Source organism: Salminus brasiliensis, chromosome 7 (assembly GCF_030463535.1).
Source record: "Salminus brasiliensis chromosome 7, fSalBra1.hap2, whole genome shotgun sequence".
In the NCBI taxonomy this organism is placed as follows: domain Eukaryota; kingdom Metazoa; phylum Chordata; class Actinopteri; order Characiformes; family Bryconidae; genus Salminus; species Salminus brasiliensis.
The window spans coordinates 44070662-44094712 of record NC_132884.1 but is presented as its reverse complement, the minus strand read 5'-3'; the positions used below and the strand labels follow the sequence as shown (position 1 = coordinate 44094712).

The window sequence follows — 24051 nt, the reverse complement described above, 5'->3', positions numbered from 1 at the left end:
GCGGTTCTGTAAAGGTTGTCTAGCTCGGGTGAAGTCGCAGGAGACTACAAGTGCTGGGAAATGGGTTTAAAAAAGGGGTATTTTCACTTCCCGTGACGAAGCTGAAGTTGGCTTCTTTATTCGCCAGCGTTCTTATTCGAATTGCCCGGTCCACCTTAAATGGTGCAGCAGTTACATGCTGGCGCCTCGGGCGCCAGCATGTAACTGCTGCACCATTTAAGGTGGACCGGGCAATTCGAAAAATAAGCTGGCGGATAAGAAGCCAACTTCACCCTCATCTTGTTGTGTGGATTCAACCTACAAAAATTATTAATCACCGCGTAAAATAACATCATTTAGCAACCTTTATGTCTACTCTGAAAATAAAACTGAACCGGCATCGATTCGGAGGTGAGTGTCCTGTTTTTTTTCCAACAGTAAAAACTGATGTTACCCTAGTATTGATTTTAGCTGCTAGGAGTGATTCTTACCACAGCCAGCGACGCATTTCACCAGCCTGGCGCTAACCAGGAGGCTCCCCGGACTCCTTTAGCTCAGCTATAAGATCTAAAACCTTCAGACCTGTCAGATTTCAGCATGCATTCTGATTTTAACAGCCTTCTTCCTTAGCTTTTAATGCAGACTGTTAAAAGCAAAGCTGCTGTCAGCTGCAGGGATGGGAGTATAGGCCAGAGGGGAAGTCAATAAATAAATAAATAAAAATAGTCAGTAATAAGTACAGTGGATTTGTATGATAGTGAGCTTTAAAAGCATGCTTTGTTAAGTGGAATATAGGTTAAAGAGATAAATAAGTTAAAAGAAATGGGTTAGTTAGACATTAAAATATTGGAAAATTGTTTATTGTGAATATATCAATAAGGATGCACTGGGGATTCTGAAAAAAATGTTAATATATGCATAAACAAAATAAAAAACTAATGTTTTAAAATACTATACTTCATCCAAGAAACATATAATTCCTTAAAAGGAGCTGATCATACATACATACATACATACACATTATATGTATATGTGTGTGTATGTGTGTATATATATATATATATATATATATATATATATATATATATATATATATATATATACACACACACATACATACATACATACATATTATAGTACATATATATATATATATATATATATATATATATATATATATATATATATATATATATATCTCACACACACACACACACATACATACATATTATAGTACATATATATATGTATAATATGTATGTATGTATATCAAAGTATCATAATTGGTCACTGATCATAGAAAGACCAAGCAAGCCAGAGATGCTATGCTAATGTTGCTAACACACCGGATTTGTCATATCTCTGTAAACACGCCCTCAAAAAGATTCTCCTGCTTCTCTAAACGCATCCAGGTCAGCATTATTTTGGCATATCGATGTGGTTTGGAACATCGTGGGACTTATTTTAGTCTCTAAACTCCTAAAAATAGTATCTAAGCAGATCAGTTCTAGTCTGGTTTAAACCTGATCCAGTTCCGATCCTTTGTTTTTACCGCTGTGTTCTAGCAGAGCGCCCTCTGGTGTCCCATGGGACTTAATGCAACATCTGTGGTTCTAGAGCTGCTTTTCCTCCAGATGTTAGTCTGTTTTCTGTCACCGCCCCCAAGCATGTCTGGAGAGACACTCCCACTCCCGCCACGCCTTTTCTCTCAAAAGCGGCTGATTAGGATCTGAGCTGGGGCAGAAATGCCTCGTTTTGCTGGTCAGAGAACTGTGCTCCCTTCTTCAGTTCTAAAGCAGCACTGAAGACGAAGAACCAGGACTATAAAATAGTCATTTATTTAGTTATAAAACACTTCTGAAATAAATTAAACTACAAATTTACTAAAATACAAATTTCAAAAAACTAAAATTAGTCCAGAAAGTCTCACAGTAGTACTGTCTGTAAAAGCAGTGATTTTACTGCAGAATTTTAAACAACTGGATCTGATTTGGGAAAAGCAAATGCAAATGAGCTTTGCTCTGATTGGCTGCCCTGTATTATTATTATTTTTTCATCCTGGTTGGAAACAATACTTAGAACATTAGTGTGAATAGATATTCCTAAACTGCACTGTAAATTTAAGGAGTGGGGCTAAACTGCTGTAGGCTGAATGGGTGGAGTTAACATGATGTAGGTGGAATGGGCGGAGCTAAACGGCTTCTTTTTCATTGAACAGCTGTAGTGGATTATTGGTCTTTTTTATTTATTTATTTATTTTTAAAAAAAATTTTAAACACCGACTCTCCTCTAAAGCTGAACTCTGCGACCCTCCAATGAGGCCCCGGAAGCCAAACTGGTCGACGGAGCAGAAGCTGCTGCTGGTGCAGCTGGTGAAGGCCAGGAGAGTAGACCTGCTGACCGGCAGACACTCCTGTCGAGAGATAGCCACTAACCGCAGGTGGGCGTGGGACGAGATAGCTGAGGAGATCTCCACCGCTCACCCTGACGTCCCCCGAACGGGGAAGGAGTGTGAGAGGCACTGGTTCGTGGAGCTCGCCAAAGCTAAAGAAGCTATGCTAACCCACCACTCACACACAGGTGAGCCGAGCTGCTGCTCTGTCGCCTCCTCCTCTGTCTGATTCAGGTGATCATGGTTGTTTGTTTGTTTATTATTTGATTGCAGATCATATCAGCCCTGTTACGAAGGTTGTGCTGGATATTCTTAAACTACAGAGAAAGGAGGCGGAGCTTAAAGACAGGTAGAACTTTTTTCCTTTACCTGTCTTTTATTTCTTATTTTTTTCTTTCTTTCTTCTTTTATTTTTGGTCGTTTTTTTTTCTTTTTCATTGTCATTTGTTCTCTCCTAATCAGGAATTCTTTATTTTTCGTTCATTATTTTTGTTTCTTTAATTCCTTCGTTTGCTCTTGGGTGGTGTTTAAGGGTGAGGTGAAGGTGTGCTGCACTGCTTCATTAGTGTTTATGTTCAGTTTCTGTTAGTTTTAGGTGAGTTTTAGTCCGTTTAGATTTTGGAATTAGTCCGGAAACTCAGACTCTGCTACCTGTAGATCATTATCAGCTAGCTTGTAAAACCTTGCTCATGGGCAGAAAAAATGCTCTTCTAGGCCATCCGTCACGCTCTCAAAACATGCAGAATTAAATGTTTTTTTTAACCCTTTGTTTATTTAATTATTTGCATTTTTACATTTACGGCATTTAGAAGAGCTTCACTGTTTACTGAAGAAGAACCTCAGCTAGTTTAAATAGACTAAAATTCAGATCCTCTAATCTTAGACTCTACTAAACACAAGTCAATATGGAGACCATAATACTCTTCTCTTCACCTGAGTACTCTCAGAAGAGGAGGGTCTTCAGTCTGGGTTTGAGGACAGCGAGCGTTGGACTCTGCTGTTCGGACACCCAGGGGAAGTTCGTTCCCTTCGGTGCAGGACAGAAACTATAATATAGTTCATGGACAGAAGTATTGGGACACCTGCTCATTCACTGTTTCTTCTGAAATCAAGGGTATTAAAGAGTTTCTCCTGCTTCTGTTGGAGTAACTGTTTCTACTGTCCAGAGAAGAAGACTTTCTACTAGATTTTGGAGGAGGAGCATTGCTGTGAGGGTGTGATTGCATTTAGTGACAATTGTGTTGTCAGGATAGTGAGGACAGGATGTTGGATGATTGCCTCCTGACCTCATCTCCAACTCCCTGATTCATTCCAAAAGTACTGGATGGAGCTCCACCACCATCATTCCAGAGAACACAGTTCTTCCACTGCTCCACAGCTCCTCAATGCTTGGGGGCTTTATACCCCTCTAGCCCACGCCTGGCATTAGGCAGCATGGAGCCGATAGGTTCATGTTTATTTGCTCCATGGAGTCCTTTTCTATTGGCAGTACTTCTCTGCAGGGACTAGACAATCTGTGTCAGTGCAACTTAAAAGTAGCTGAATGCATTCATTAGAATGGCTGTCCACAAACATTTGGACACTGTGCATTTTGACTGTTTCTATCAGCAGTCACTGTCTGTAACTGTCTCTGCCACGTGGTTCTGTTTCAGGCTGGAAGGGGAGAACCTGACCTTTGAAGAGGAACAAGTGGAGGTGAAGTACGTTCCCACATCGGTGGCTCCCATCATGAACATCGAGCTGCCTGTCAATCACATAAACGATACGAGCAGGAATGAAATCGCTCCTGTGAGTCCTCCTCGCTCGCCCTCGCCCTCTCCCTCACCCTCCGCGGAGAAGACGCATCTGGAGATGTCGGTTCTGCGCCGTCAGGAACGTGTTCTACAGTTACAGGAGGAGTACTACTCCCTCAAAATCAAACACCTCAAAGCGCGGATGCTGATGGACCTTTGATGGGAGAGCGAATCCTCGCGGGAAACGACTCTTTTTGCCTTAATAAACACTAGAACTCGTTCCGTTCTTAGTCTTAGACCTAAACTGCTGAACCAAAAGACCTGAGGAGGTCCACGGTTTCCTCACGCAGCGTTCTGCTCGGGGTACAGTGCTTTTCCAGAGGAGCTCGATGGACTACAGTGTTCAGAGTTTGATCTGACGCTCTCCCACCAGTAGATGGCAAGGTGGTAACTTTATATTCTCACTCGTGATGCTGTACAAAGGAGTAGATCTCTGGGCAGGGATGGTGGAGGTTACTGTAATCAGGTGATCAGACCAGGTTTCTCTGCCTGATTAGAAATACAAGTAGCATTCTGAATGTTAAACCTAGCTCTAAATGTATGTTTGTCTTAAATAGGTTCAAATTCAAAGCTCCCGCTGGGGAAGTGAAATCTTCTTCATTTTAGTCTAAATGTCTAATATTCTCATTTCAGATTTCAGTTTTAGAGAATTCTAAGATCATATAACTTGTTTCTACAGGTTTTAAGGTCATTGTGTCGAGTTAAATCTCACTTTGTCATTTGTTTGTAGTTTTGTCTTAAAACACACTGAATGATCTACCAATAGAATACGACACTTTCTGTAGATAAAATATATAAAAACATTTAGAAATAAGTCAATTAACCTGAAAATGTTCTTCTAACAGTCTCCCAGTGAGATCTTGCACATATTGACTGGCTTGAACTGCAGTGAACTTGCAGCCCAGGCGTTAGTACTGCACTGATAAAGGCCTTTACACAAGGTACAATACCTACACACATCAGCCATAACATTAAAACCACCAAACTTGCTTAATATTGCCCCCCAAAAAATGTTGATGCACGGACTCCACCAGTCCTCTGAAGGCGTGCTGTGGTATCTGGCACCAAGACTAACGTTAGCAGCAAATCCTGGATCTCTATGAGTATCAGTGGTTGACCGGTTGTCCTTCCTTGGAGCACTTTGGGTAGGTACTGACCACTGCATCCCGGGGGGAACACCCCACAAGACCTGCTTGTTGATGTTCTGGAGATGTTCTGACCCAGTCATTGTCTAGAACATTACAGTTTGGTTCTTGTCAAAGTGTCTCAGATTTTTACGCTTGTCCATTTTTCACCTTCATCACCTTCAAGAACTGACTGTAAGATCCACCCCTGGACAGGATCATCAGTGGTCTTAATGTTCTGGCTGATCTGTGTATGTTAACATTTTTGGTGACTGTTTCTGATTGGATGTTTTAGTCGGAGTATTCCTCTGATTAGATTTGATCAGCTTGACTGACTGTTTAAAACAGGAACGTTCCTCAAGTTCAACATTGCTGCAGTGCATGCTCACAGGTATTAATTATTATGAACAATAGGAGAATCTGAATAATATTATAAAAACCGACTCATCAACAAGACCAGCGTCAAAAGTTTGGACACACCTGCTTGAATATAAGGTTTTAATAGTCTTAGGAACATTTGTGCTGTAAAATCTGGCAGTTAGATGCTTGAAGTGAAGTATAATATTGGCGCCTGTGGATGAATTTATCTCCAAAACAGACTTTTTAAAGTCATTTCCGGGAGCACAGCGTCTCCAGGACTGCTGGGACAGCATACCAGGTGCTCTCTTCATGAAGCTGCTGGAGAGAAGAACACGGGGTCCCAAACTGTATTCTTCAGTTTAAGAAATCTGAGCTGTCAGATAGTTTTAAACACTGTTTCTATCACTGCAGAGTCCCACAGAGGATATTTCATGATGCTCTGGCATCAATGCTGTTTTAAAATGTGTAAAGAAATGTAAAAAGAAGGTGGATTCTTCTTGGAGTAGGTGTGTCCATACTTTTGACTGCTGCTGTAGGGCTGGGTATTGTCAGCTCTTTGATTTTGATGTGATCATTAAGAGCAGCACTGTGCGGAGTTAAGAGGTGCTGATGTTAATAACATGCATGTGGCATGTCTTTCAAACAGCTAATCAGCAGTCTCGATTCTGGCTCACTGATGCTTGGGTATTGTTTGATACTGAGTAATACTAAAGTACTTTAAAAGTATTGGATTTCTGTAGCCGGCCCCTTCTCCCTGCGTCGCTGCCTGATTCCATCCCAGTATTAAAAACTACAAGTATAACAGTACCACGCCTGTGTGTGTATGTGTGTGTGTGTGTGTGTGTGTGTGTGTGTGTGTGCGCAGTGTATTCTGACTAAAATTACACCACGCTCTCAGCCAGCAGCAGAAAAAAGAGAAAGTCCCACTTCCAGCGAGTTTACAGTGGGAGGCAAGTGTCACATAGGAAATGTCAGTCTTAATGTGAATGATTTTCTGCAAAGCTCTGGAGGCCGTGCTGAGTGAGATTACACTTAACTCCTACCTCCTGAGGTGGGCTGCTCGCTTCAGGCTTGGCAGGATGGCTTCCTTCTGTTTTTAGCTCGAGCTCTGTCCTTAACAAACAGCCTGGAGAGTTCCTGATCTGAGTTCTGCTGGACTTGGGTAAACTAAATGTACACCATCTACACCAAAAGTATGTGGACAGCACTTACAATTACAATTAGTGCCCATTTAGGGCGGCTCACTGGCCACTACATGAGTGATTGAGTAATCTACCGATTATTTAGGAAATGAATGAGGTAATCTGTTGGCTGTTCCAGCAAGTTGAGCAAAACCCTGATGATGTCGACACCTGAAAAATCTACAGGTTGTTGGAGTACCGTTCTGAAAGTGATCTAATGATTCTTTCGACAGTTCAGTCATTTACTGCTCTATCTCTTATTGTAGGAAGTAACTGAGCAGTCACATTCTTTTACTGAGGTATCGAGTAATCAGTTCTTTTTTATCAGATTATTATATTTAATTATTAAAATATTCTATGTTTTTGCATGTAGTCAAATTATGTCTGATTGTTCTGATTATTTTTCACAATTAAGTAATCAGCAAATGATCATTAAAAGTGAACTATGCTGAGTATTTTGGCAGACAATCAAGTAATCTAATTATTTTTGTAATTAGTCAAATAATTACAAAAAAATATTGAAGTCATTTCAGATATTTTATGGAAAAAAAAAATATATAGTTCCAGCTGAAAAGTAAAACTGCAGAACCTTAAAAAAGCTTAAAAGAAGCTTTTAAAATGACATAATATAAAGAATAAAAACATCAGCATGCGTGTGTCGTATTGTCTGTTGTTTATTTATACTTTATTGATTTATCAGGAACAGATCACAGTAACAACATTAAGTAAATGTAGCTAATTAAGTATATAATAATTAAGTAAAAGTGGCTAATTATCAAAAGAGGCTGGATGTTTTAGCTCAATGAACACAAACGTTTGAACAAATAAATAAACAAACAAACAAATAAATAACATTAGAATAAGTAAGATTGGTGTAAGCGGGAGCAGCAGTGGAGTTTACAGAATCAGAATCTCTTTATTTCTTCATGATACACATACAAGAAATTGAACTTGGTGAGAGCAGCACAGGAATGACATTTAACAAGCACACAGACTGTTAAGACGTATTACACTGAGAGAGAAAAACACACTGAACAATAAACAGAATAAAGAATAATTCAGTTTAAAAAGTGCTGAAGGTAATGAGCAGCTGAGGGAGCTGAGAGGGCTGTAGACATCTGTACTGGTACAGGTAGGAATCCCTCATATCCAGATGTAGCCTGAGCAGACATACACACACTAATATGTACAGAAAGTTACAGATGATATAAACATTTACAGAAAATGAACATCTGTACAGCTGTGCTAATAATCACAGTGCAAATGAGCGGCCTGTTCTGCAGCAGAACTGAGTTCAGTGAGATCGTTTGGTTTAGGATCTGATGATCTTCGTTTCATGAAGTCGTCCTGGTCATGGTCCTCCTTCAGCGAAGCCTTTAACCTCACACAGGGCTGTGAAACTGTTCGCCTCATGCTGAGGCGAGAGTCCTAAAGACCTCAACCTCTCCCATAATCTCTCTAAGAGCAACGCATACAATCATTCAGTCCCAAAGAATTCAGGAACAACGTCTAAAAAGCTACAGGCTCCTCCCTCAGCTCCCTCAGATCAGTGTTCATGACCCAACCATCAGAAAAACACAGGGCAAGAATGGGCTCAGAGGGATCTGACACTGCTAACTATTAATATAAGAGTAATGTAACTTCACTAAAGGGCGTCTGTAAATTTATGACCAAAATATGAACTTGACTGAGATGAGTGAGGGAGTGACTCACTTAACACACATGATGATATATATCTTAAACCCACGGGCAGTAATAATGACAGTTTAGTGCAAAAATTAGCAGCTATATCTTCAGTACAGTCAATAGTATGTAGGCTACAGGCTACGCTAACAGTTGCTGCCAGCAGTGTCATGCCTCTGAGGAGTCCTTTGGTTGGTCTTCTGGATGTGACTGAGGTTCACCACAGACTTGAACAAGGTATCTGTGCCATGCTCAATGACACTTAATGCATCCTCGAGCTCCTCCATACTGGAGAAAACTCCTTTTCCATGGAATATGAGGGAATATTTACACACGTGTTGATTCACACAGGAGTTTTACAGAAGTTAAAAGGGGGTGGGATCTTTACTGATGCAGAAGAGCGCAGTCCGTAAAACCGACTGACATGGTGCATTCAGACGGGACTAAAATCACTAAGAAACTTTTAATAATTACATATACCCCTCACTATGTACAACTAATCCCGTCCAAATAAAAATGAAGAAGAATATAAACGCTGACCTCAAGTTCACCAAGAACAACCGGAGTTCTGGAGCAGTGTGTTCAGTGTGTGAGTTCTGGACCCTGTGAAACCGGTAAAAAACGTGACACTGCTTTTCAAAGTAAGAACCGCATACCAACTATGAAGCATGGTGCTGGAAGTGTGATTGGATGGTGATGCTTTACTGCATCTGCATTTGCTACTATTGAGTTGTGTTGTACTGAAGCTATCTGTCTGTGAGCTGAGGCTGAAGCTGGGATTGGGTCATGTAACAAGACAATGACCCAAAGCAAAAGCTATTCAATCGGCAAGACCTGAAATGTGCAGTCCATGCCCGAAGGCCTACAAATATGACTGTGCTGAAGGAGTTCAGTCAGAATTCCTCAATTACAGAAAGTGTAAGTGTAAAGAAGGCTATAAAAAAGTGGACAATCACTTTTTCACACAGGGGGCAGGGTTAGAAACTGTCTTTTCTTAACAAATACATAAATGTCCATCACACGGTCTGAGCTGTGGAGCAGTGGAACTCCATACGATACCTTTGGAAGCCTGACCTCACTGATGCTCTCACTCTTGTGGGGCTGATGCAATCAAAAACCCCACACAGCAATGTTCCAACATTTAGTATAAAGGCCTTCCAGTAAAGTAGAGCCTGTTACTGAGAGACAAACAACTGGCTAATACCCTTCAGAGCCCATGACCCTTCATGATTTCAGAGGAAACGCTGCTGTCTGCAAACATTTGGCCACATTATGGACAATGTGCAGACATGCTGGGTTATAGGGGACTGGGGTGATGGTAACCTGAGCGCTCTGGTTCAGTAATGTAGAGTATAGATGTTCAGCTGGGCTGATTAATGCAGACTGAGCCTCCAGGAGAAATAGAGGGATCTCGTTCAGCTGGGGGAGGTTCATGCTTTGCAGCTCCAGCTCAGGACTGGGAGAGTGTCATCGCTTCTCTTTTAGCCTCAGCTATTTCTTAATTCTAAATGAAAAGGTTGAGTCAGGTTGATAAACTGACATGCTGACGTCTCGCCGCTGCTCTGAAGCTGTAATGTGATGAATAGAGCTGGAATGGAGAATCTGAGTTATTAGAACTGTACTGCAGCATGAGAATGAGGGGGCTGGGAATGCAGAGGCTTAACCCATCCTCCGGTAGAAGTGCTGCTCCTGCAGTGGAATAACGACTGCAGTGAAGGTAACAGTGTCTTTCCAAAGAACAGCCCGAGCACAAGAACAAAAGTAGCAGCTCAAAAACTACTGAAGTACTAGATAACTTCTAGAACTGCAGTATATAGCACCAGAAAGAGTTCAAAGAACCCATTCCAGAACCATACAGAACCCTTTTTGTTTAGAGTGCACATCAGGCTGTTTTCTGTGATATAGGTCCACTCTTAAAGCTTTAAAGAAAACTGTATTGTTAGATTAGATGATATTAGATTAGACTAGATTATTATTCATAGAGTACAGGGAGTAAGAAAACTGCTACAGTTCTTACAGAGTACAAATACACCCCGAGCAGGGGTTCTAATAGACAGAAAGGATCTGACATAAACAGACATAGTAGTTTTAAGTTCCCAGAAATCTTCATGCACTAAAGTTCTGCAGTTCTGAGGTTCTGATGGTTCTCCACTGAGAATAGGCTGGGAATGCAGAGGCTTAACCCATCCTCCAGGAGACCTGTTGCTCCTGCAGTGAAGGTAACGGTGGCTTTCCAAAGAACAGCCCAAGTAGCTCAAAAACTACTGAAGTACTAGATAACTGCAGTGGAACCTCTTAGTCAATCCAGCGTCTCCCAGCACAGGACCTGGGAGTATACTCCTTTTACGTGCAAAAACAATGTAACGTGCACCTTTTTAACCGCAACGGGATAGATGTTGGCATGGACATCCACTAGAGGGCAGTTCAGAGTCAATGTTTTTGGCAATAACAGAATGTTGGTGGAAGAGGAGGTCATCAGAACGTCCAACAACACTACAGGCTGGAGGGGAGCAATAGAGCGTAGTTAGGATGTCGTGGCTGGGTAAGTTGAACTGAAAGGAGCTGATTGGGTCATGAAGGCTATTAATGCTAGTTATTGGTTTTGCTAAATGAGTAAATGTGTGTGTATTAATGTACATTAGCATACTGTAGCTGCAGGGTTTCAGAGGTATTTCCACCCTCTCGCACACACACACACCCTGCTACGACCCTACAACTTAGGCCTACTGAAACTTGGTCTAACAGTTTAGTCCAGCTGGTCGTACTGGTCAGGCAAGTCATATGGGTCATGCTAAAGTACCAACATGAACATGCTGGCCATGCTGGTTGACCAACTACACCATCATGCAGTATGACCAGCTTGACTCAAACGCAAATGAAAACGTGCACAACCAGCTTAACCAGCTTGGGCCGGTGTCACTGATGCTCTCACCCCCCCCCTTATACAAACATGGTTCTTTATGGAACCAAAGGTGGTTCAGGAACAACGTCTAACAAGCTACAGGCTCCTCCCTCAGCTCCCTCAGATCAGTGTTCATGACCCGACCATCAGAAAAACACAGGGCAAGAATGGGCTCAGAGGGATCTGACACTGCTAACTATTAATGTAACTGAGATTGACTGAGATTCTACTTTATCTTGGATTGATTTGATTGTTAGCGGGCCACACACCTTTGACCATTCTCATCTCCTTAGAATTAAACAGACTTTCTGTTTGTGTTTATGTAAATGATCTCTGTTCTGATTGGTTGCCTCTAAGCTCTTTTTAACTTCAGTATGAATGGACGAGCAGGGAGTAGGGAACATTTGGTGGAAAACATATCATAGAAGGTTCTTTAAAAACATTGGATCTACTGTATATATCAGCAGAAAGAACCCACTTCAGAACCATATAGAACCCGTATTGTTTAGAGTGTACATTAAGCTGTTTTCTGTGATGTAGGCACGCTCTTAAAGCTTTACAGAATACTATATTGTTAGATTAGATGATATTAGATGATATAAGATTAGATTAGATTAGATTAGATTATTATTCAGGGACAGGGAGTAAGAAAACTGCTACAGTTCTTACAGAGTACAGATACACCCCGAGCAGCGGCTCTAATAGACAGAAAGGATCTTACATAAACAGACATGGTAGTTTTAAGTTCCCAGAAATCTTCAGGCACTAAAGTTTCTGAGGTTCTGAGGTTCTGATGGTTCTCCACTGACTGAAAGTTTTCTCAAATGAAACTGTAAAATACAGAACAGTACAGTTTCCTTACACTTATTTTACTTTACTTTACTTATGGCCCTCTTCACTACCCACCTCTACAATAACGGCAAGCACGAGAGAGAGAGCCTCAGAGCAGGTCCTGGCAGCGAGAGCCAGAGTTTGAGGGACAGAATCTGAAGTTAAATTAATTAACTGCTGAAGAAAGCACTGCAGATCAGCTCCGGCCAAATCAATTAGCCACTGGCAGACGAGCCGGACGCTCTTTCCTACTGAGGAGCAGCAGAATCGACGCAGATCGACACTGCCTTTCTGAGTTTACTTACAGTCCCACGGCCACACACTCCAGCAGAGCTCCACAGGACGTCTCTGACTGGATAATCGAAGACTAACTGCCACACCTTCACTCGGGTTCACTTCTACACAGCCTGCAGATCCATTGCCTTCAGAACTGCAGAACCACAGCAGACACCCATGTGACCCTAGTGTCTTTTTTTTTTAAACACACTACTGGACAAAAGTATTGGGACACACCACGTAATCACTGAATTTAGGCGTCTGATTCAGTCCCATTTCTACAGGTGTGTAAAATCAAGCCTGTACTTTCCACACATCAGTGAAAGAACGGGAGGTTCTGAAGAGCTCACTGAACTCCAGCGTGGTTCTGTATGTAATAGGAGACACCGCTGCACCAACAACAACAAGTCAGCTGGTGAAATTTCCTCCCTCCTAGATCTTCCTCCATCAGCTGTGAGTGGTGTTATTATTGAACAGTGGAAGAGTTTAGGAGGAACAGCTCACAGAGAGCAGCTCAGCCACCGAGTGTCTGTCAGACCACGTAAAGTTACAGAGCGGGGTCAGGGCCGAGTGCTGAGCTCAGAGCAGAGTGCAGAGAAGCCTCCAACTGACTCAGTAACTGCAGCAGAGCTCCAGACCTGCTGCTGCTGCTGGTAGAGCTGCTGTTAAAGGGGGACCCGCTCCAGATTAAAAATGCCTATGGGTTTAGAATGGGATGTCCAAAAAGCTCTGGTAGGTGGAATAGTGTGGAGGTGTCCCAATACTTTTGTCCATGTAGTGTATCACCCTACTATTTAAACTGCATTACCCAGGGGGTTAATTAGGGTGGGTGAATATGTAAATAAGGGAAGTACTAGCACTTTTATCCCACTTCAGCACTGTGCAGCCCTACTGTGCACAAAAACCTGCTCTGGCTAAATTCCTGTGTTTCTCTCCGTCTGACGCCTCTTCATCTTTCTATCTTCAGTTTCTCCATCACAGCAGAAATAACAGGAGCGCTAGAGGTTCAGGCCTTGCAGCATTCTGGACATTGACCCCACTTCTGCAGGAGCTGTACGTGGTAGAAGCTGGATCTCTAGATCAGGGTTTCTGCTCTGCAGCACTCTGGCTCTCGATCTCTCTCCCACTGAGAGAAGAAGGGCTTAAAGTCCACACAGCTACTGCTAGTGACATTCAAGAGCACTAATAGAGCTCTGCTGTGTGGCGGCCTCTGAAGCTCGCTGTCACCGGCAGACTTTGAAAACGAGCCTCCCTGAAAATAGCTGTAAACAAGACTGGTGAAAAAAAGGCCGCATTCCACTATAGAGTTAGACAGTGTCACTGATCGACACTTTCAGAGTGCCATTCCAATATAATGAGGGCTATTCGTGTGTTAGCATGACTTTAGGGGTGTGTGTGTGTGTGTGTGTGTGTATGTGTGTGTGTGTTCCTTCCTGAAGGTACAGACATATATAGCATAAGCGTAACAATGCCTCTCATTCAAAATGTAAAAATAAGAAAATAAGATAAAAGTACAGAAAGGGTTTAATATCTATTTATTAATTACAGTAAAAAAACAGAACACCCCAAAACCTGTGTGTTTATCATAGTCAAAGATCTGCACATTTGATCATCATGAGATCAATACTGCTTCTGTAATATGAGTAACCATGTAAGTCGCTCTGGATAAGAGCGTCGGCTAAATGCTGTAAATGTAAATGTAATACTGAGAGGTAATCTAAACTCTAAACATGTTCTTAGATAAATGTCTTTAAACATTTACATTTAGAAATGTAATCAATAGAAATATTTTATTTTTCGGCAAAAAAGTTAGAACTCCCTGTGCCCTAATTTCTACTAGACTTATTTTACACCACAAAGTAGAACAGCAGATATCAGACCCATCAAACTCAACTAGACCTTATTACCATTACATCTACAGTACACTCCTGACCCACCATCACATCTACAGTACACTCCTGACCCACCATCACATCTACAGTACACTCCTGACTGACCCACCATCACATCTACAGTACACTCCTGACCCACCATCACATCTACAGTACACTCCTATTGACCCACCATCACATCTACAGTACACTCCTGACTGACCCACCATCACATCTACAGTACACTCCTGACCCACCATCACATCTACAGTATGCCCCTGACCCACCATCACATCTACAGTACACTCCTGACCCACCATCACATCTACAGTACACTCCTGACCCACCATCACATCTACAGTACACTCCTGACTGACCCACCATCACATCTACAGTACACTCCTGACCCACCATCACATCTACAGTACACTCCTGACCCACCATCACATCTACAGTACGCTCCTGACCCTGCATCACATCTACAGTATGCCCCTGACCCTGCATCACATCTACAGTATGCCCCTGACCCACCATCACATCTACAGTATGCCCCTGACCCACCATCACATCTACAGTACACTCCTGACCCACCATCACATCTACAGTACACTCCTGGGGGGGGGTGGGGGGCTCTCACACTTTGAGGGTCTTAGTTAAAGTAGCAGTGTGTGCAACTACCTTCACCATGTTTGGAAGCTGTATTTTAGCCTAGCTAGCTCTTCCTGTGAGCTGAAGTTGATCTGCTGAATGGTGCTCTATTACGCCATCTAGAGGAGATTCAGACAATATAGGAGTGAATTGAACACACACCTCAGTCATCACACACACTCACCATGAACACACACACTGTTATGGTACAGAAACAGCCTTCAGGCGGGATCTGGAGAAATGCCTGACCCATTGATGGGAAACTTTGTAGACAGCGTTGCTATGGAAACTTGAGAAAAAGATTACAGACTTGTTCTACTGGAACCAGTTTAAGTAGAGAAGATCCGCTCTGGCTAGGTTGTGTCCCCAGTCTCAGTGCTGCACTCTACTGGAGTTTTACTGTCAGTTCTGCTGGTTTAACGAAGCTCCGTGGGGAGAACAGGACGGATCAAAGCGAGGAAATGAAGCACCTTATCTCACTGAGTCTCTCTCTCCCCTCTCTCTGTTCTGTTTGCTTGTCTACCTATTGATTATCTTCCACCGGTGAAGGAATGGACAAACTTCCTGGAGGTGTTGAGTGTGTGAGGCCTGCTGGGGGATCGATATCCACAGCCACATCGCTCGATGTCACCTCAGCCACTGCGTCGGCCTTGTCTGATCCATCATTTGAACTACTGAGTAGCACTGTACTGAAGAGAGCTGGTCTATACTGTGCGCTCTGGCGGGGGTGATGCGCACTAACGAGACAATGTTTCTCACAGTGGCTCCAAAAAACAAACAACAACAACAACAATAATGACAACAACTCCTATCTCTAGAAAACTGCAGCTGTTTTAAGTAAAGAACAATAAAAAGCACCTACACTATATGTCCAAATGTTTGTGGACACCCATCTAATGAATGCATTCAGCTACTTGCACCCATTGCTGACACAGATGTGCACATGCACACACACAGCTTGTCTAGGGTATAAAGCCCCCATCACTGAGCTGTGGAGCAGTGGAAGAGCTGTGTTCTCTGGAATTATGGTGGAGCTCCAACCAGTACTTTTGGGATGAATTAGGAGCAACCAACATCCTGACCTCACTAATACTCTTATTGCAGTATGCAATCAAATCTTCACAGCAATGCTCCTCCAAAATCTAGTAGAAAGTCTTCTTCTCTGGACAGTTACCCCAACAAAAGCAGGTGACCATAACAGCCACTCCAGAACCTTCCATGGCCTCTTGTGAAACCAAGCCTTGGTGGACTTTGAGGTAAGTTTGGGATCATTGTCCTGTTGGAAATGCCCAATGACCAAGTGAAGGCCTAATGAGGTTTTCTCCTAGAATTTCCTGATCCTTGATTGACTCCATCTTTGCCTGGAATGTCCAGGAAAATCACATGCTTAAATGACTCGTGACACGATTAGAACTCTTTAATGAATCACGACTCCATTCAGACTAAAGATTATGACTCCTGACTTATACTGGGCCTTTAATGACTGTCCACTCTAATCAGACTCACACTTACATTACCTGCAACTCTTCTTGGATTCACGATTAAGTGACATATGACTCAGTCTGGACTTATTAATACTAACAACTCAACTCATTCACTCTTAAATGACTTTGAATGAGTCAATTAGGACTCACGATGATTCACGACTTGACCTAGATTTGTCCTAAAATGATTCACAACAGCCTCAGATTCATGCTTTAATGACTCACGGCTTGACTTGACTTAAATGACTTGCAACTCAATACCGTTACGACTCGTGACTTGTATCGGCACTTCAATGACTCCTGACTCTATTTATGGATCTCACACTTAAATTACTCTGCCTGGACTCGTGGCTGAATGATTCACGTGGTGAGGTGGTTGGTGTGGCGCAACAGATAACACCACTACCTGCCATTGAGCTACCACACCATGTGGGAGACTGGGGTTTGATTCCCGGTATGGGTGACTATGTATGCTGCACTACACCAATAAGAGTCCTTGGGCAAGACTCGTAACACTGCATTGACCCACCTCTGTAATACGAGTTACCTTGTAAGTCGCTCTGGATAAGAGCGTCAGCTAAATGCCATAAATGTAAATGTAAATTCACGACTTGCTGATTTTACTGTTGTCTTGTTTGGTCCAGTGTCTGAACGTTGTAATTTGTGAAATATGAAAGTACTGTATTTGATTAAGAGATAAGATAAGATAAGATAGTCCTTTATTAGTCCCGCAGTGGGGAAATTCCCAGTGTAACAGCAGAAAGGGATAGCAAGACACTCAGTTACAAAAATGTAGATAAATAATTTACACTATATACACAATATAAATAAGAATTAAAAATTAAAAGAGCAATAACAATATTATTTACAGCAAAAGACTCTTAATTGCACGGGGGCGGGGGGGGATATTGCACATAGTATTCCCTGAACATGAACATGTGTGTGTAGTTAAGTGCGTGTGTATGTGGTTAAGTGTGTGTGTATGTGGTCCGCTGGGAGCAGTGCTGGTTGTGTAGTCTGACGGCAGCAGGAAGGAAGGACCTGTGATACCCCTCCTTCACACACTTGGGGTGAAGCAGCCTGTCGCTAAAGGAGCTGCCCAGTGCTGCCAGAGTCTCATGCATGGGGTGGGAGCTGTTCTCCAGCATGGATGCCAGCTTGGTTGTCATCCTCCTGTCTCCCACCACCTGCACTGGGTCTAAGAAGCACCCCAGGACAGAGCCGGCCCTCTTTATGAGTTTGTCCAGTCTCTTCTTATCTGCCGTCGAGATGCTACTGCCCCAGCAGACCACTCCATAGAAGATGGCAGATGCCACCACTGTGTCGAAGAACGTCCTCAGGAGCGCTCCCTGCACTCCAAAGGACCTCAATCTCCTCAGCAGGTAGAGTCTGCTCTGGCCTTTCTTGTAGAGTGCAGCAGTGTTGACTGACCAGTCCAGTTTGTTGTTCAGATGAACACCCAGGTATTTATAAGAGTCCACACTCTCGATGTTCATACCCCGGATGTTCACTGATGGAGGGGGGTGTCTGCACCTGCGGAAATCCACTACCAGTTCTTTGGTCTTTCCAGCGTTTATCTGCAGACACCAGTCCACAAAGTCCTGAATAAGTTCTCTGTACTCGCTGTCCTCCTCATTGGATATGAGGCCGACGATCGCTGAGTCATCAGAGAACTTCTGGAGGTGACAGGTCGGTGAGCTGTACATGAAGTCAGCAGTGTACAGGGTGAAGAGGAACGGTGCCAAGACCGTTCCTTGAGGGGCTCCTGTGCTGCTGACCACCAAGTCAGAGACACAGTCCCGTGCCCTCACATACTGTGGTCGGTTGGTGAGGTAGTCCAGTTCAAGATTTGAACGCTGCTGTGTGGAGTTATTCATTTTTATTGAGTTTATTAAATTGATACAAATTAAGGCCTAAAATGTGCAGACCGTGCCATGATTGAAATAGTTAGTACATATAAAAGAAGCAGGGAAACATAAATACATGACTGGGGACAGAGTAATGCCCTCAGGAGGAGTTATAGAGGATGTAGCGGTGAAGACGTCTGTGATGAAGTTCTTTAAAAGCTGTAATGGAGACAAATGGACAGTAAATGTGAGCTGTAATTCTCCATGCTCTTAAACTCACACTCTTCAGAACCGCTCCGGTTCAGCTGGAAGTCCAGCACTTGACCTCCTGACCCCTGAGAAGTGGTCCTGCTGCCAGTTTTATTTAAAGCGCTGTTTGTCAGTGATCCAGAATCTTCTGCTGACGCATTAAAACAGGAGGATCCAGAACAGACTTACAGAGTCAAGAGAATCATCACCTCACTTATCATCAGACTCAGAGAGCTTCAGATCACTGATGTTCAAACCTAAAAAGACATAAAACAGAAGAAAGAAACAAAGACAGGAAGGAAAAATAAGAAGCATAGTATCATGCTACCCGGTTCTCTCACCGACACTACAAGCCCTGAGAACTCCATTTCCCAGGAGACCCTGCGCCCAGCTACCACTCATGCACATACCCTCAACCACTGAGAGGCAGTTTGCCCGATCAGGCTCACCTGAGTCTGTAGGCCTGTCTGTAACTCTCGCCTGTGTGAAGTGAGTTACAGACAGAGCCTCTTGCGCTCATCTGTGCGTTGACCCCTTTTTTGCCCGACTACCTCTTTTTGGACTTGCCCTTTGTCTGCTCACCCTGCTGCCGACCTGTTTACTCGTGTTCTAGTTTTTCCCTCTGTCTCGCTCATGTTGCTTCTGTCCAGCCTCACGGTTTTGACCCCGCTCCTCTACTGTACTGAGGCTTTGGCTTCATCCTGTATTATTAAAAATCCTTCCTTACCTTTTCTCCTCCAGTCTGATTCGCAATCTTTCCTTTGCAAAAAGGAAGAGAATGTTGATCAGTATCAGAGTGTGTCTGACGACTCCGGCAGGTCTGACTACAACAGTCTAATTAAAAGGAGAGAGCCAGAAGGTAACACAGACACGGGAGCTCCCTGAAACACTAGCGTCCATCTGCTCCACCGTCCACAAACCTGAGTGATGGCGTGTAAGCAGCGAGACGACAGCTCCAGCATCTCAGTGTACTACAATTCCCTGTGTCCTCGAACCCCTGGACCTGCAGCCCTTATCTAAGAAACATTAATTACCAAAAGCTGAACTGAACAGATGAGTTTCAGCCTAGATTTAAAGACTGAGACCGTGTCTGACTCCCCAACATTATCTGGAAGGCTATTCCAGAGTTGGGGGGCTTTATGTTTGTTAATTACATTAATTACAGTCTTAACAGCCACAGTCCTGGTTAAGAGTCAGAATGGCTTGTGAAGTTCTGTATGTGTTCTCTCACCAAGTCTAATTCCTCATATGTGAAACACACCCAGTGAAATAAAGTGATTCTGCTTCTGATTTGATCATATTTCAGCTGTTTTCATGCTTTTAAGCTCTGATTTCTGTGTTTTCTACTCGTCTTCTTCTCTGAAGCTGCATTTAGGTGTGAAGTGTGCTCTACAAACACAGCTTATTATAATATTGTTCTTCTTCTTCTTCTATCTTCATTTCTCTGGTTGTAGAGAAGCTGAGCGCTGCTAGCATTCAGTGCTAAACTACCAGCAGGTAGAAAACTCCTATAGTCCAGGCTTAATCAAAACACAGGTGCTCAAACTGGAAGCTGTGGGAACTCTGACTAACTGCTAGTTAAAGCAATCAGTGCAGCAGGAGGTTCTGCCGACATACTGCTTGAGTGAAGGCTAAAATTCATCTTACAAGATGTCAGAGGGATGGGGCAGAATTGTCCACCCGGGGAATGAGCCTGATGTTTACTGTGACCACAATGTTTTAGCTGTGATTGTTCCGGCTCTGAAAAAGCATCATCTCACCGTCCACAAAAGAAGCCTGTTTTATATTTTATAATATTAAAAAAAACAAAACAAAAAAAACCCCAACAGAATGTGTTTTATGAACAATCTACACAATGTACACAATTCTCCATTCATCCAGATGTAGTCAATCTGTCAGGGGGGAGACCAAATTGCTTCTTATTATGGTATGCTATAAACAACCCCCCCCCTCCCAAATATGGCCACCATTCACTGGCCTATCCAAAATTACTTACCTACTTTCAATATAAACATTAATGTTCAGAGCCGTGTCTGAAATTCCAGCCCTATTCACTATATAGTGCACTACTTCTGCCTTTTTGTAGTGGTGTCTGAAATCAGTGCACTGTAACAATCCCACAATGCACCCTAATATATAGTGTACTAGCAGTGTACACTAAACGGACATAGAATACCCATAATCCACTGCATTGTTTGGTTGAAAGATTCACAGGCAGCTTCTCTACCAGGAATTCTGTTCCCTATAACAGAAGGGTAGAGTCTATACAGTGATCTGGATCTTCACATGTAGGATAGTGGTCTAGTGGTCTAGTAAATAGGGCACAGTTCCAGACACCGTTCTAGTGTAATGTGTGTCTCCGCCTCCGTCCATCGTGTCTGCCGTGTTTTCTGTCCTCGTCTGTTTGTTTATGTGTTTTAGCACATGGCCCTGCGTCTGTTCTGGCCTTTGTCCTTACCTTAGCTCCGCCCAGTCTTTAGTGTTCCCACCTGTGCCTCCTTTGTAGCCCTGCCATCTCATCATCCTCCCCAGCCGCCCCAGCTGTTTAGTGTGTACACCCCTGTGTTTGCTCTCTGTCCTCGTCCTCTATTGTTAAGTGGTGTCTGTGGTCGGTCACTGTTGGTTTAGTCAGTGCTTTGGTGCTCTGTCTGTCTGTCTGTCTGGGTTTGTTTAATTTAATAGCTCATGTCGACCCCGTTACAACTCCTGATTGCTTACCTACAATTTAGCAACCACTAAGCAACAACATGACATAACACCTGCCTGAAATACCACTGCAAAATTTCTGTGCAACACTGTGGTACCCATCTAGCAAGCACTTAGCAATATCATAGCAACCACCTGAGATAGCATAGCAACCACATGATAACAGACTGGACATAAGTGGGAACTATTTAAAGTTTTTGATTATTCTCAGAATGATCTTTCTCTGAGAAGCATGAAGAAGCTCCACCACATCCTCTCAAACTACCTTTACGCAACACCACTGGAGCTCAGCACAAAAGAACACTAATGCTAACTGCTAACAGTCACCTGCGCTGGCTAGCATCTCTCATGCTGAGTGATGGAGTGGGGGTGGACTGTCCAACCCACCCAGAATGTGGAAAGACATTTATGCTTTCTGGGACTCAGCAGTGATGACCTCAGTGTGGTTATTTATTCCTACCCTAATGCTGGGGTGAGTCTGTTGGGTCACAGGGCTGAATACCACCCTAATCTTTCAGCTTTCACCAAAGACCTGGAACACATTACTAATAAACATCTGCCAGGCTCCTCCTAAAAAACGTTAAAAACATATTTCTTAACTTTAGCATTTAGCTAGTTCCCCCCCTAATTTGTAGCATAATATTACTTTTCCTTTTTTGTATTTTTAAGGTATTATTTATATTTTTATCTTGTGCATTTATCTTGTGTTATTTTCTGCCTTTGTATTTCTTGTATTTTAATAGTTTTATTATATTTATATTTGTATTCTACTGTTTTTACTTTGAATGAATCACTTTGAGTTGCATTTTAATGTATGAAAGCAGGGGCGTTATTAGACCCACTTCTTCTGATGCACGTGCCCCAGTAAAATGTTGCTGTGCCGAACTAAAATCTGAGCAGGACGACAGAAACGCCACACAAATTTACCACAGGCACGTTTCCCATAATGCCCCAGCATCTTTCAAAAGACTTGAGCAGATATCTCTTTCAGTCAGAGTCCGTATACATTGTTTTTTGAGCGAAGTAACAGACTTTCGTAAATACTTCAACAACAGTCAGCTACGCAGCGGACGTGCTAATGCTAGCTCATAGCTGTATGTTTTGGTTATAGACACTTATAACCATATAACCTTCCAACAATGCAGATCAGACCACTGAAGCAGTTACGTTAGCATAGGCTTCATTTATGCTAGCTGGGAAAAGAGGCCTTGATGCACAAGCTTTAAAATGATTGACTAGATAGAACAGCCAGTAGAACATGTAGCCTGATCATGAACATGACCTGTTTCACAGATAGTTTTATTCTGCAGAGGAAATATTTAATGCATTTGTGACAGTAATATTACTACTACTAATAATAATAATGGTAACTGATCATATTATTTTAATAATAGTAATAATCATAACTGGTAATTATATTAGGCAAGCTGAGGTTTACAGCAGTGCCACTCTAAATCCTGTGTCCCAGTACAACAGATAGTCTAGTAGTCTGAAAGTCGTTATATTAATTAAGCTTATTATTAATATTATTACTCCAGACTTGAATTTGTGAATAAGCTGATAAAACTAACCGAGCAAAGAGAGAAGATAAAGACTGGTGACAGACAGTGAAGTGCGACTGTAAGAGAGATATCATGGGATAGAAGGAGAATTAGGCAGTGAGAGAGAGAGCGAGAGAGAGAGAGAGAGAGAGGCCGTGAGACATTAGCATATGGCACTCATCAGAAGCCGGCAGCGAGTGAGCGAATTTAAACGGCTGTTTCATCCCTTTTCCTTCAGAGCCCTCGTGGCTCCAGACGGCCTGCCGTCCCCTGCTGTTCCCGCGGCTCGTGTGCTGCCCGGTGATCCGTGGAGTCGGGTTAATGTGCTGTTTGCTGGCTGTGACTTCGGCGTGCCCAGCGAAGCCCCTCGGCTCAGTTTGCCTCCGTACCTCCAGGGGGTAGCAGGGGAGATGAGCAGAGAGCGAGCCCGTGTCAAAGCTCTCCCCTCGGGCTTTGACTCGCCTGGCTCCCCTGGTGTGACAGTCACACTGACACGGCCCTGTCTGCGGGTGGCTTAACCTCTAAAACTTGGATTGCGATAGCCACTCACCAGCTCAACTTCACACAGGCTTTATACATGCTAGCATGTTTATGCAGCTGCCGCTGCTGGCCCCGTGCCGTGGCGGGTTGTTTGGCGTTGTGAGGGATAGTGAGGGCTACGTTTGGTCGATTTGTCATTGTCGGGAGTGGCCTTTGTGGTGACTTATCCTGCCCGAGTGTCAGCGAGCTGTGAAAGTCGTCTAAGCTGAAACAGCACAGCTCAAATGGGATAATCGGCTAATCCATTATCTGCTTAGCCGTGGAGGTGGCTGGCCATGTGTGTGTGATTGCCCCTTAATTAATGACGAAGGGACGTTTCACAGAGAGTGAAGATAAAGAGGGATTTAATGGGGAAGTAGGTTCTCCTGGCTCAGAAAGCCCCTGCAGTTTCATTGGCCTGTCCCGGTCCGACCTCGTGACGCAGGGGAACTGACTCACTGTTTTTCTACATTATGAGGTTCAGTGCTAAGGAATCACCTGAGAAGATCCCTGAGGAGTTTATGCTGGTTCAAGATCAGCCTTGATCACTTGGATGTCATGGAGCAGGAATGCCCAAAGTGTGGCCCAATGAGGATGTTTGGTGTGATCCATCACCAGTTACCCTTTCCCACCAGATAGAAAACGAGTCATGGCTCCTTTCTGGC

The 24051-nt window shown here is 43.2% G+C and overlaps 1 protein-coding gene across 1 annotated transcript; it reads left to right on the top strand.

The window, feature by feature from the left end:
- The first annotated feature begins 236 nt into the window (after window positions 1–236).
- On the top strand, window positions 237–6410 carry LOC140560450 (uncharacterized). Its single transcript, XM_072684952.1, has 4 exons — window positions 237–390; window positions 2275–2559; window positions 2645–2720; window positions 4024–6410. Exons 1-4 carry the CDS (start codon window positions 348–350, stop codon window positions 4322–4324), a joined length of 705 nt encoding a protein of 234 aa, XP_072541053.1. The 5' UTR covers window positions 237–347; the 3' UTR covers window positions 4325–6410.
- The last annotated feature ends 17641 nt before the right edge of the window (window positions 6411–24051 follow it).